Genomic DNA, 14,676 nt, shown 5'->3' on the forward strand with positions numbered 1-14,676 from the left:
TCATAGTGAGCCAGAGATGTGTGAAGACACTTTTTAAAATATTCCATCCAGTCCTTGTATTTGCAGAGGTCGCTGGTGTTAGGCTAGTGCATGTCGATGGCCATAGTTAGCCTGCCACTAAAAACAGTCTTACCCACTCCACAAAGCATTCGAAGGAAATTTATTATCATGCCAGACTGTTGATTTGAATGTCTGTGTCGATAGAATAATTTTAGAAGTAAAACTAATCTTGCATTTGAAGGATTTATGTCTGAGCAGCAGCGGCGAGTTGTACTTCCTGATGGAAAGCTTGGCAGCGGTGGACTGATATATGAGAAAATAGTCCCTCAACATGTGACAATTCACACGATGCACCAGTAACCTCTGCAAGTACAAGGACTGGATGGAATATTTAAAAAAGTGTCTCCACACATCTCCAACACTCTGGCTCACTAGGAAATGAGGCTCTATGTCCAGAATTCTGAACTGTCCCTTTAACCAGTAAATTATTTATGATGCATTATCATTATAAAAACCCATTTGCAAAAGTTATGAGAAGTTCACTGTCAACTTTGGGCCAAGAAATAGCTTTTCAATACATTAAAAGTTGCCTTACACTAAATTCAAATCCTGAGATGATATCTTGTAGCAGTATTGACAACAGGATAGTTAGTTAGTTGGGTTAGTTAGACATGTACAGTAACTAAAATCCTGAAAATATCCACCCGAATTATAAACTGTTTATATATTTCTATGTGTTTTTTTCAGTAATGACTTCAGTCGGATGGTTGCAGAAGAATATCTGAGTTTCTTCAACTTCACAGGACTCACACTTGACCAGGCTTTACGGTAAGATGGTGCCAGAAACTACTCCCTTTCTCTTGGCTCTTTCCCAACAATCCCATAGACATTACATTTAATCTCTTCTGACTTGAGTTAATACAGCAAGTTTAGATAGCTGTTTTATTTATGATATGTTCACTGTACACAATCAAGACAAAAGAATAAGCAATAGAATGCAGAAAATGTGGCTATTGGGGCTTGGGGCGTTTACATGGCACGTAATAAGCAGATAACTAGAATATTGGTGTTTACATGGACAAGAAACGTGACACCTTGAAAACGCATTATGACAATTCAAAATAATTGAATCTGTAACATTTTCTTGTTCATTTTTTGTCTTTGTCACATTAATTTGCCCTTTTTTTTGGCATAATTCTCTCACAATAATTAGATTTTTGGTGTGCATGTAAACATAGCAACTGTCCACTAGATGGTGCTATTGTGGTTGCATTTTACCAAGTCCTCAAATCACCATAAGCAAGTTATTTAGCATCAACTGAAGGATTATCATATGGTTTACCTTGTGTGTCCCAGAGCATTCCTGAGGCAGTTTGCGCTAGTGGGGGAGACTCAGGAGAGAGAGAGGGTCCTGTCCCACTTCTCCAGACGATATTTTGACTGCAACCCCAAAGTCGTTCCATCAGAGGGTAAGTTCACCTAAATACACCTCCTCTTATACCACTGCTTTGTGCTTCTTCCCATAGTGTTCAGTGCTTAAGCTCAGTATTTCTTATTTCTTTCTTCACTTTTGAAACTTATTTTTTTACGTTTACATATTTTTGTTTTACTAACAGATGCAGTCCACACGCTCACCTGTGCCCTAATGCTGCTTAACACTGATCTGCACGGCCAAGTGAGTAGTTTCAATACTGACACAGCTCTAGCAAATATAAACAAGTGTATTCAGAAGTATTACATCAATACTACACCACTGAAGTACAGTATAATGCAATATAAGCGCACTGCAGAAAATCTTAAATCATGATTATTAATTTTGGGGCCCTTAGTCTATCAAACAAGAAATAAGTAAGTTGTAAGAAATGGGGAAATGTTAATGCCTAGGGAATCCAGTGGGGAAAAAAATGCTTTTATTTTCATTTTGATTATTATTTTAATTTCCTTTCATTCAAAATGCTTAATACAAAATCATGAATACATTTAATAAAAATACTCATTTCTTAGTTATCTGATCCACAGGTGCCCACAAATATATACAGCTTCACTCAAAAAAACAATATCATCTTTAAATCTTCCTATCATTCATCATTTTTAATCGAATTTTATAAGTAATATGTTCAAAGTTAGATGATTAGTCATTTTCAGGCTAATCTGATCCACAGGTTTCAGAGCTTTTTGAATGTGAACTTCTGTATCTCCACTTTTGTGCGTAAATCTGGGCCAGTGTCGATAGTACATCTCTGCGGATGAATGATTCATTAAAGTGTCTTCAGAGGCGACAAGATCCTCAGTCTTCTTCTTTTATAGAGCGTCTCAACAAGTGGGACCGCACCGCTTTTGACTTGTCATCTGTTAGATCATTAAGATCACAGGAAGACCACAAACAACACCGTGATGTGACAAAATGTTTCACCCACAGTGTAATGTGAAAATTAAGCACAACATTCTGTACCTAAGGATGAGTGATACAGCAGATTTTGTTAAAGGTGCATTGTGTAACTTTCCATTTAGGGTCCGTCACCTTCTTGTTTGTATGGATATGTCATTGCTTGGCTTCAAATGTTCCACAATATGACATTAAATAGCTCTACCTTACATTTACTCAGTTACAGGTGGCTTTATTGCTCAAAAATACTTGGAAAAATAGGTGTGTTCTCACTGTGAGCGGAGTTGCCTCTCCAGAGATCTGAGCTGTCACTTGGCCTGGTTTGGTCTCCATGGTGATAAAAAGGTTTAAAGACACACTCTGGAGAAAAGTATGGACAGACCCTCCACAAGAAAAGCTACACAATGCATTTTTCTTCAAATCATTATTAATCAAAAATATATAATGTAAGGAGTTTAGTAATGTAAATCTAAAACTAGGGCTGCTTTGCTCTAAAATTTTAAGTTCTGGCTACTAAGCTATTCAAATTCACAAGGTAGAGTAAGATAGATTATCATATTGAAATCTTAATATAAGCATGCCAAACCTTTTCACCCCTATTACATTGCACTTCTTTTGTATTTAGCTCTGGCTGATTAGAACATCTCATATACACAGATAAATACTACATTCAGACTTTGAATTTAAATGCACATAGTAAAAAGACAAGCAATAGTGAGTGCCAATGTACAATCGTTTTATTTCATTTTGCAGAACATTGGCAAGAGGATGTCATGCACGCAGTTCATTTCCAACCTGGAGGGTCTGAACGACGGCCAAGACTTTCCCAGGGATCAACTCAAAGTAAGCAAAACGTCAGAAATAGCACCGCACACAGATACTCCTCCCAAATGGCATCTATGTGTGCCAGTATTGTCATTCAAATCCACCAGCTGGCATTTCTCCTATCTCCAGAGGCGTCCAATCAGAAGCCTGTGTGGTCTTTTTCACTTCCTGGTTGTCTTTAGTGGAAGTGAATAATATGCAAAATTAATGATTTAAAGGTGCATTATGTAACTTTTTGGTTGGGAGCCTTATAATGTTCTAGTCTGATTCATCAGCCGGTTTCAATTCGTGGAAACTCAAAGTTCGTCTGACCTTGCAGCATTAGAATTTGTTCGCTCAACGGTGGGCGGGTACTTTTTTAATTTAACCAGTCGCTGCTATTTGGTCGTGACGTATGTAATGCGCTGCTAATGGGGCTAACTGTTATATTAAACGTTTCCCAAATCCTGTAGGAAGAAGGGCAATAACATCTTTCCCCTGGATAAAATTCACCAAACATTCTCTTTGTTCCGGCTTTAAATCCTTGACCCGGGGAATCGTTGCCAACACAGAATGTATGTCTTCGTCTACATCCATCTCAACCACTTTGTTTACTGTTGTGCTGTACCACAAAAGAGACCCAGCTTCACAGCTCTTCGCTGATTGGCCGGTGCACAGTCTACAACTTCCTGAGTTCATGCAAACCATTTAGTGTATTCTGATTCCTGATTTAGTTTCTGGAGGGAAATTAAATTGAGTGGAGGCACTAGGTGGCACCAGCCTGGCTAATAATGTTATTTAATTGCAGTTGGTTTTATAGATCAAAAATACCAACAAAAACAGACATTCTGACTGTGAGCAGGGTTGCCTCTTCACAGATCTGACCTCTAACTTGTTCTGGTTTGGTCTCCATGAAGGTAGAAAAGTTTAATACCATGCTAAGAAACATTCCAATGAAACAAAGCAATGACATCTTCATGGAGAAAAGCATTTGAGGGACCCCCACCAGAAAAGTTACACAATGCAACTTTAAAGATGTGATGGAAAAATATCCCCACAATAAATCCCCAAATAATTGATAATGTTCAGAAACTTGATGTCTAATTTTTCAAACAAATTTTGCATTTTACACTTTATTTTATGAACATCCACCAAGAATTTTCTTGAAATATATTAACCAGGAAAGTTCTATTGAGACATATATACAACATGGTAAAATGACATCAATGATAAGTCACGGATTGCATTTACAGGTCTCTCAGAAACATATCAAACTGAGCCATATGTACCAGATTGTGTAGTTATAATTTTCTGTAAATATACTGTCATATTTTGCACATTTCTGATGGATTGCAAATAATAATACTGTTAAAATTTTGAAAGTAAACGCCCAATATATTGGGTTTTTCCATTTTGTTAATATTACCCTTCCTACTCCACCCTAGAGCTGCCTTTAAGACTGATTGTTATGTGATCTAAAGCTCGCCCCTATAGGCATGTTTGATTATAATAGCATTAGATTAGCCTGTTAGCTTCATTGTGGTGGACCATTGCTGCTTGACCATCAGATAGGCTTTAAAGCAGGCCTGGGGACACGTGATGACACCACATAACCCAATTATGGAGCTCTGACTTTTCTCCTAATGACGATGCTGTCGATTAGTTTTGTTGCTAAGTGGATTCGTCACCGGCCATCGAGTCGACAAGTTGTTATGGCAATATCGTGGACAAGAGCCCCCAGAAATAATAGAGATGGATAGATCGTGTTCAAGTCATAACATGGGCTGTAGTGCTTTCCATTAATACAGGAGACTATGATGTCCCCTATAGTCTAAAAAGTCCCCAATAGTATAAAATAAAGTGGACTATATTTTCTCGTAACAAAATTAGACTTTGTTACTCATGAATTTATAAAAGACACATACTATTTGCTTAAAGATCCCATATTACATTATTTTCTGATCTATGCTAAATGTAGAACGTGACATTTATACTCCACAAATTGAATGAGATGAAACTATCCAAATAATAATAATAATTTGTCTCGTCATCATTTTAAAATCTATGTGAAACAGTGTTGCTGTAATGTGCGATTGTGAGATCGAGGAGGAGAAACTTTCTGTGGAAGAAGTTGCTGCCAGAGCGTCCCTAAGCAGATGTTATGAAATGGTTTATGCATAAAAGGGATGCGCTAGTGCCCTGAAAACAAATGATTAATACATGATTTCGATTTAATTTTTTTAAAGGTGAACTTTGTAACTTGGAGAATTGGCTTGTTTCCATGGAGATGTTGTTACCTTGCCTAGAATGTTTCACAATGTCACTGTTATTAGCATTTCAGGTGTTAATGAATCTTTATTGTATACAGCAATAATACAAAGAGCACAAAAATAGCATTCAGGAAGCATAGAAAATGACACAATGAACACACAATCAGAGATCAGTTAACAACAGACAAGCCAAACTCAGGCCCGGGGGCCAAATTTGGCCAGCGATATAATTATATTTGAGCTGCGAGGTCATATCAAATATGTATAGCTACAGATAGGCTATAGAAACATTATTTATTTAAAAAATGTTTTTATTATTGTATTTTATGTTTTTTCTGGATTCAACATTTAAGCAAAACTATTATTCAACATTTATATCTCGAAAGAAGAGAAAACATGCAGATGTTGTTGAAATTTTTCAATAAATATTTAGTTTGGCCCACAACTTAGTCCCCTCTGTGAATTTGAGTTTGACACCCCTGAATGAACAGAATAATCAAAATAGGATCAGACAATAAATAAAATAAATCTGGTTAAAACCAATTAAGAAAAGGCTGTTTGATAAAAATGAAGTTTAAGAAGTGATTTAAAAGATTATATTGATGGGAGAATCATTTTGAGAACCAAAATCTCCAAATTATAACAATAACAATGTGACCATCATGTCTAATGTTTCTAATAAAGTATAAACAACATTACAATTGTTATCAATAAGCTATATTTGATTTGAATTTGATTTGTCTACCTCATATCTGGAGACACAGAGTGGCCATGTGTAATTAATTGAATCAAAATCTTGCATATAGTTTTAGTACTTTTTGTTTTTTGGTCTGTCACCTGCTTGTTTCTATGGATATGCCATTGCTCTGCCTGGAATGTTCCACAGTATGACATTAAAACACTCTACCTTACAGATATTAAATTACAGGTGGTTTTATGGCACACAAATATCTAGAAAAACAGACATTCTGACTGTGAAGATAGAAAGGTTTAACACCATACTGTGAAATATTCCAGACAAAGCAAGAATATCTCCATGGAGAAAAGCATTTGACAGACCCTCCACCAGAAAAATAACACAATGCACCTTTAATACAGAGATTTAGGACCTCACTGCTGATAAAACTACCCATATTGGAAATGTAATGGGTCACTTATTCATGTAATGCATTCATGTAAGTAAATTGCAGTGTCAGATATTATCCAGATTATTCAGAGAAGAGAACCCCCCTTTACTCACTGCTGTTATATTAATGCATTTTCTTTTTAATCATGCATTGCACCTTTTCTAAATTCTTTTATGCTGCATTCTCATTGTGACTGTTTCACCCTGCAGCTAAACTCCCCTCTGGATTCTTTCTTTTCCTATTGCTCCTGAATGCCTTGCTCTCTCCTCGCTGTTTGGCTCCTATGCTCTTTAATCTCTCATATGAAGTTATCTTTCTTCACACGTCTCACCTCCACACTTTTGATTACTATTTATACCCCGTAAAGCTTTTTTGCTCTGCTGTTTTTGTGCATCTGCAGCATAATTTCCGGGCTCCAAATAAGCTCCTATCCCAGGCCTCCTCCGGTCATTTACACATTTCCCCTCAGTGCCTGTTATCTGCTCGTGTGTGCTGTATAAGTGCATTAGAGATGACTCAGGCAAATCCTTCTTGTTTTTTTCGTCGTCAAAGCAACATCACAAAAACAGGTCCCATTTATTGTACATAGCATGTTATTGTAGCATGGTTTGGGCCTATGGAGGGTGGGGCTGTCACGTGATTAACGGGGCAATAGCTTCCTCTAGAATGGCCAATTTTCCCCCATAGCTCCCCCAAAGATTTTAGCTCCATTTTCATTTTCATTCTCAAAACATTTCTGTTTGACTGTGCATATAACTGAAAGGTTTTCATTCCGCACTCTTCTCTCCAATTTATGTCTCTCTTTTTTAATTTTAATCTTTATGATTATTTATGTTTTGATTTGTTTTTATTATGATTTTAATGTATTTCTTATTCTGTAAAGCACTTTGAATTACTTTGTGTATTGTGCTATACAAATAAACTTGCCTTGCCTTGCTTTGCCTTCATAAGACATTCAATCTTAAGTAAAAGTGTTCAAAATAAAACAATAATTAAATTTTAGCTTTTTATACATCACAACACAGGGGCTAACTACATTTAAGGTGTGTTAAACACCAAAGCAAACATGGTAGGGGTGAGGGTGCGTTCACATCCATAAACAATTGTAACTTGCACCCCAACTGAAGAACTTAACACCCCATAACTCCTCCAACCAAAAATGTCTGGCACCACCCTTGATTTGGAGTGTAAGACCCCGTTTACACGTGCATGGGTATTTTTAAAATGAGACATTTACCTTTGTTTGTACCCGTCTTTTACACAGGCATTTAAGGTGAATTCGCTTCAGAAAATGAATCTTTTCAAAAACTCCAGCTAGACTGAAGATTCTGGAAAACTGTGGTTTGGCATTTGCGTGTAAAGTGAGATAAACAGAGTTTTAGACAACTGACGCGCTAAAAGTGCGACCGATGTTTTTCTTTCGCTATGATAATGATCATGGAGCATTCAGAGCAGCAGTCGCATTTCTTCTAGTGCAAACTCTTTTCATGACATCATGACATGACATATTCATGACCATAGACCAATGAGGCTCAGAGGTTAGCAATTTTGCCACTTCTATAACAGATCTGTGGAGAGGCGAGCCTGCTCAATAATGCACATTTTTCAAGGTATTTTTGAGTAATACTTAAAACAGTAATGAAATAAATGTTACAGGTTTGAATCTAATCCATGTGTTGCCCATAGGCTTGGCGTAGTTATGATGGAGCTTGATAGTGTTTTTATGCGGGTGATGTAAACTAAAACCTTTTTGAAAACGATGCTATGTGCACAATGTTATTTTGGAATAAGAAGAGAGGGAAATATTTGATTCTCAACATACCCAGCTATGTGTAAACATTGCCTAAATTTATTTAGATTTGGCTGTTTAATTTATTATGTCTTTTTCATAATGTAAACATTTCTAAATGACATCAAATGGCATTTATACAATTTACACAAATGTGATTTTGGCTTTCCAATAGCTGCACATTTGACAAATATAAGCAAAGCAGGCTGTAAAGACTCATGTTTAAATCCAAATGGATTTACTATCAAAATATGTAAACTCAGCTATTGTTAAGAAAACACCAAGACCACAAACAACAAAACCATAGCTTATTAAAAGTGATTATATGCCACTGTACTTCCTTTGGAACAAGAAACATTTAAAGTGCGTATGACACATTTTCATGATTCTCTCATTTTGACTCGACTGAATTTGTTGGGATAATACCTGCTGTAAATATAAATGATAGTCTTACCCCAATCAAGAAGCAATTTGCAAAGAAAGATTGAAAAATATGTAGAAAATTACAGGAAGTAGAGCGTTCTAAAACACACTGATGATATCACACTGGGGACAATTCCATCCCTATTCTATCCCAAAGCACAATTTACACAGTTTTTCTGATATTTTAGACATTGTCAGTAAAACAACAGTGTTTTCTTATATTTGTACTTGTCATATGATCATTGTTAGATATCATGTGTACATTAGAGCAGTTTTATTAGTTAACAGTTATTGAATTGCCTAGTGTAATGTCAAGATTTCCAACCTAAAAAAAACGCCAAACTGGGACAATGAATATGAATGTTTTATGCAGAAATCTTAAACATAATGATCTTAAATGTGTTGATTAAAACGAGTAGAGGCACTTAAAAAAATCCCCTGCTAATACTATTATGTCTGATTTTGCTTGTATGAGTATTCTAGACCTGGAGGTGTCTTGTCATAGTGCAGGTCATTTGTCTGAACCCACTCAGTTGTGACTCTGGTTATAATGGCTGTGGGGCTGTGGGCTCTTGTAATGTTGATTGAGCGAACAATGGGTACTTTAAAAAGAAAGATTTATTGATCAGATCCAAGTGGTAATCGAGCATATAGACAGGCGCAATTTGTGTTTTATAATGCATACTGTATTAGTGGAGTCTTCTATGTGTTTGTGTATTTTCCGTGGTGTTCCTGTGAGTGTGTTTCATGGCCGTGTGTTTACAGTGTATGAAATGTGTTGAAACGTGTCAAAATGGCCGCTGACACATTTGAACCTCTGCGTCCAGGAGCTGGTGCTTAGTCGACTGGAAAATAATGAGAGCATCCCCACGACGCTTTTTACTACCCCATCACATACAAACACATTTTTATCCTCTACATACTTCTCTTTCTCTCTCCTCCTCCCTCCTCCCTCCCTCCCTCCCTCCCTCCTGTTTTACCCCTCTCCTTCTCTTCTCCTATCTTTGTCTATTCCTCTGCTCTCTCTCTTTCTCTCTCCCTCTCTCCTGTTTTACCCCTCGGTTTCTCTTTTCAATCTTTGTCTATTACTCTCTCTCTTTCTCTCTCTCTCTTTTTCTCTCTCTCTCTCCTTCCCTTCTGTTTTACCTCTCTCTTTCACTTCTCCTATCTCTATCTGTCTATTCATTCCTCTCTTCTCTCTCTGACTCTCTCTCTCTTTTGTCTCTCTCTGTTTCCTGTACAGCTCCTGTTCTTCCCCCTCTCTTTTCTTCCTTTCTATCTTTGTCCACCTCTTCCACTGTCTTTTCTCCTCTCTCTCTCTCTCTCTCTCTCTCTCTCCCTCTCTCCTGTTTTACCTCTCTCTTTCTCTTCTCCTATCTCTGTCTATTCCTCTCTTCTCTGTCTTTCTCTCTCTCTCTCTCTCTCTTTCTTGTACAGCCCCTGTTCATCCCCCTCTCTTTCCTTCTATCTTTGTCCACCTCTTCCACTGTCTCTCTCTCTCTCTCTCTCTCCTTCCCTCCTTTTTACTTCTCTCTTTCTCTTCTCCTATCTCTCCATCTTCTCCTCTTTCTTTCCCTCTCTCCCTCTCCCTCCATTATTTCTCCTTCTCTTTTTACCTCTTTCTTCTCTGTCCCTCTCTCCCTCTCTCTCTCTCTGTCTCTCTCTCTATCTATCTATCTATCTATTTATCTTTCTCTCCCTCCCTCTCCCCCTCTAGGCCTATCCCTCTCTCTCTCTCTCCCCCTCTCTCTTTTTCTCTTATCCACAAATAGTTTCCTTATACTTTCATTTTCTTATCCCTTTGTATTATTTTTTCTCCTTAAATCTTAACAGCTTGCCCTCATTGCTGCTCATTATTTCATGCTGGATTTTCTCTCCCTGTCTCCCTCTCTTCCTCTTTCACCAGTTCAGCCAGTGTTGATTAAATCTTGTGATATGTTTCCTATTACTACCACAATAGAGAAAAAAAGAAGCAATCAACTGAAGTCAGAGTCTCTCACACCCAGCTAATACCTGCACACACACAATCTTTTGGATCTTTAAAATTATGAGCCAAAAGTGACCAATGATGTTACTTTTTAAAATAATGTTTGTCCCCAGAGCACTGTGAAATCAGAAAGTAGTATTAGTAAAAAAAAAAAGAAAAAAGAATGATGGAAAAAACGAATAACGTTTCCCCTTTCCGTGACTTAAACTGCGATGCCGGATTTTTGCGCCGTATATGGACTGAACCAGGACTGAACCAGGAGTGTCAGGATGGGCCCAGAGGTGCGCCCGCGTAGACTGGCTGGGACCAAACCGGGACCAGGCCGGGACTGAGACTGGGACTGAGACCAGGACCAGACAGGGACCAGGACTCGGACTGAACTAGGACTGAACCCAGGACTAAAACAGGACTAAACCAGGACTGAATGAGGACTAAACTAGATCCCAGTCTCAGTCCCGGTCTGGTCCCGGTCTGGTCCTGCTCTGGTCCTGCTCTGGTCCCAGTCTCAATGTCCTGGATTAGTTCCTGGTTCAGTCCGTATTTGGCGCAAAGATCCGGCATCACAGTTTAAATCACAGAAACGGGAAACAGTCGTTATCCGTTTTTTTCCATTATTCATTTAAACACAAAATCAAAAACTGAAAAACAAATCATTATCTGTTTTTTCATTTTGATTTTGGAGACAAATAATGAAGAAAATTGTTGTTTTTTCGTTTTCTTATTTTTGGTTTTATTTTGAAACACGAATGAACGAATGATACATGGATTCAGTTGGGTTCTACCATAGACTGCATATTTGGGTTCTACTGGTAAATGTAATATACTCAACTTTGCAAGAAATTTGATTTACTATTATACTTGAGAAATACTATTCAGTTCGACAATTACACAAATATATTGTGTAAATTTAGTTCACATTTTGAGTTGTTTATCTCCTAGACTAGATCAGTTTGTTTATCCAAATGTGCAGCCGGTTTTCATTTTGGCGGTCGTAATGAGGCCATAAACTATCCTAATGTATTCCTGTGGACATTTCCTTTCCCGATTATCAAAGCAGACGATCAGTCACAGCAGATCACTGATAGAACATGACAGTTATATCCAACTGCAGCCTGCTCCTCTCTTACTCACAATTATATCAAACAGTACACTCAAGCCTGTCTCAATATTTGATTCTCCACTAGTTTTTGCTTTGTGTAATTTTTCTGTTGGAGGGTCCATTACAGTTCTTTTCTCCATGGAAATGTTATTGCTTTGTCTGGAAAGTTTCACAGTGTGGTATGAAACCTTTCTATTTTCATGGAGATCAAACCAGACCAAGTTACAGGTCAGATCTGTGGAGAGGTAACCCTGACTGTTTTTCCATAGGTATTTTTGAGCTATAAAACCACCTGTAATTTAATACATGTAATTTAGAGATGTTTAATGTCATACTATGGAACATTCTACGGGTCAGTCCACCTCAGTTCAATAAGTTAAACCCTACTTTGTCAATTTTGATGAAACATGGTATATAGGTAAATCATAGCCAGAAAAGCCAAAATTTCAAATTTCATCAGACCAACAGTTTCCAAGATATTGCATATTTTTTAACTTTTTTGCGTGGGCGCTGAATTTCAAATTGCATTTATTTAGCAACTACTGGTCCAATTTCAAAAACCAAGATATCGCTGGAAAGGGGAAATCATAAGAAATTTGTTTCTGTTTGCATTTGAGAACTTTTGAGATCAGTTAGCCTTTGACCTTTATTTTGACCTTGAGATTGATAATAAGGGACACACCCGACCTCAATGACACCAATAGAAAAAATGTAGCCCTATGTATCTACTACAACATATAGACATACAGATTTGGAATCCTTATGATGTCTCCTTTCCAGAGATACCTTGGGTTTTGATATCAGACCTGTAGTTGCTGATTAAATGCAATTCAAAATTCAGCGACCACGCAAAAAAGTGAAAAAATTTAATTGCGAGATTTCAGCAACCGTTACTCCGATCATGCTAAAATTTGAGATTTTGGCTTTCCTGGCTATGACTTACCCATACACCAATTTCTTTTGCAGTTGGACAGTGTGAGGGTTCAAATTGCAATTTTTGAGGGTGAACTGAGGTGGAAAGACCCCGAGGCAGAGGTAATGACATATCCAAGAAACAAGCAGGTGATGGTCCCCTAACCAAAAAGGTAGAGCAGCATTAAGTTTTGAAGTACTTTCCATTTTAGCTATGGATTAATAAGTAATTATCAAAATGGGAATACCTTTTTAACTCATTTTATATGGTTATCATCTAATAAGTAGCAGATCAGTTGTTTTTCTATTTTCTATTAAATACAGAGGATGAATTTCCCTACGGAGACAATAAAGTGGACCTTACCTGACCTTACCTTATTATATAACAGAAAAAATGGGTTTCTTCACCAGTATTCTAATGTATATTCATTTGCATATAGTGTTAATATTTTATTTCTAACAAACCCCATGACTATTCTACTTAAAGGTTAGAATTTAGTATTTCGTATTGCCACCTCCTTAAACATTATCTGTACTTCTATGTATAGGCCTGCTATGTAATCTTTGGTGACATTTAGTGATGAAACTGCTGGTAACGTTGCAAACATAAAAATTGCATGGTGTCACTAAGCAGGTATGGTGGCTCTGCAGGGACATGCTGCTACAAAATAAGTCAAATTATAAGTTTGTAAAATATACCTGCCACAATTCCAGCAGTTATCCTGTACCCAATTTGTAACATTTGCCACTCTTATAATATTAGGATATACAGTGCTCTATAATAACCACATGTCATTTCATTATTTTAAGCATTACATAGTCAAAAGTTGATGTTTTACATGGCAACACTGAAAATATAGCATCTGTTTTTGCTAGCACAGCTCCCTACAGACCCCCTGGCCGTTTGCCAAAGATTTTGTGAAAACTTTTATCAGTTTTTTGTGAATCTGTGAGATGCTCGTGCTCCTCTACTGCAGTGCTTTGGGTGAGAGCTTGGAGCACCATAATGACAGCCTGAAGTAGGTTAGCAGCAGAAGCCCGCACTGAAGCAAAGAAATGAAAATGCATACAGCTCAATCAGGCACAGTCCTCAAACTGTAATTAGGAGCAGTGATGTGATCGACCAAGCGCCACAATCAATACAGAATGGAGAGATAAATCACTTATTTGGTTTTTGGTAATGAAGGAGAAGAAATCATTTGGTCAGTACTTGTGAAATACTAAGAATGGATTTGGAACGTGGTCCAAGTCATCTCTGTGCCTGTATAATGCAGATAAAAGGAGAGTGTGGGGAATGGCATCCAATATAATTCAGAGCTATCTTTAGAATTAAAAATGTTTGTATTCTCACATAACACTACTAAATGCTTTCTATGCAGTGGTGGAAGAAGTATTCAGTTTTGTTACTTAAGTAAAAGTACAGATAAAGGAGCAAAGAAATAAAAGTAAAAGTATCACATGAAAAAATCTAAAATTTTAAATCTAAAATTGACATAAAGACTTAAAAGTAAAAGCATTTTGCAGAGATTTTAAGTATTGTAGATCACATCACGTTTACATTACCAAATCAGCTCACATTGTTTACATTACCAAATCAGCTCACATTGTTTACATTACCAAATCAGCTCACATTGTTTACATTACCAAATCAGCTCACATTGTTTACATTACCAAATCAGCCCACATTGTTTACATTACCAAATCAGCTCACATTGTTTACATTACCAAATCAGCTCACATTGTTTACATTACCAAATCAGACCACATTATTTACATTACCAAATCTTGAGGCAAGTCCGTCATTGACATATCTGGTTTGCCATGGTGCTCCTGTACGCAAATACGGGAAGGACTTGAAATTGTACTAGTAGCCATTCAA

General features: G+C 37.1%; 1 protein-coding gene across 1 annotated transcript in view; it reads left to right on the forward strand.

The window, feature by feature from the left end:
• The window catches only part of LOC110154356 (PH and SEC7 domain-containing protein 1-like), a 60,665-nt gene that overhangs the window by 24,749 nt on the left and 21,240 nt on the right, over positions 1-14,676 (forward strand). Inside the window, exons 8-11 of the mRNA XM_055150284.1 lie at positions 748-828; positions 1,357-1,469; positions 1,617-1,675; positions 3,140-3,229. Of these exons, the coding sequence (XP_055006259.1) occupies positions 748-828; positions 1,357-1,469; positions 1,617-1,675; positions 3,140-3,229 (343 nt within the window). The remainder of the gene's footprint in view (positions 1-747; positions 829-1,356; positions 1,470-1,616; positions 1,676-3,139; positions 3,230-14,676) is intronic.

The sequence above is a fragment of the Boleophthalmus pectinirostris genome, unplaced genomic scaffold (genome assembly GCF_026225935.1).
Source record: "Boleophthalmus pectinirostris isolate CB_2022bp ecotype Guang Dong unplaced genomic scaffold, ASM2622593v1 HiC_scaffold_14, whole genome shotgun sequence".
NCBI classification, from domain to species: Eukaryota; Metazoa; Chordata; class Actinopteri; order Gobiiformes; family Gobiidae; genus Boleophthalmus; species Boleophthalmus pectinirostris.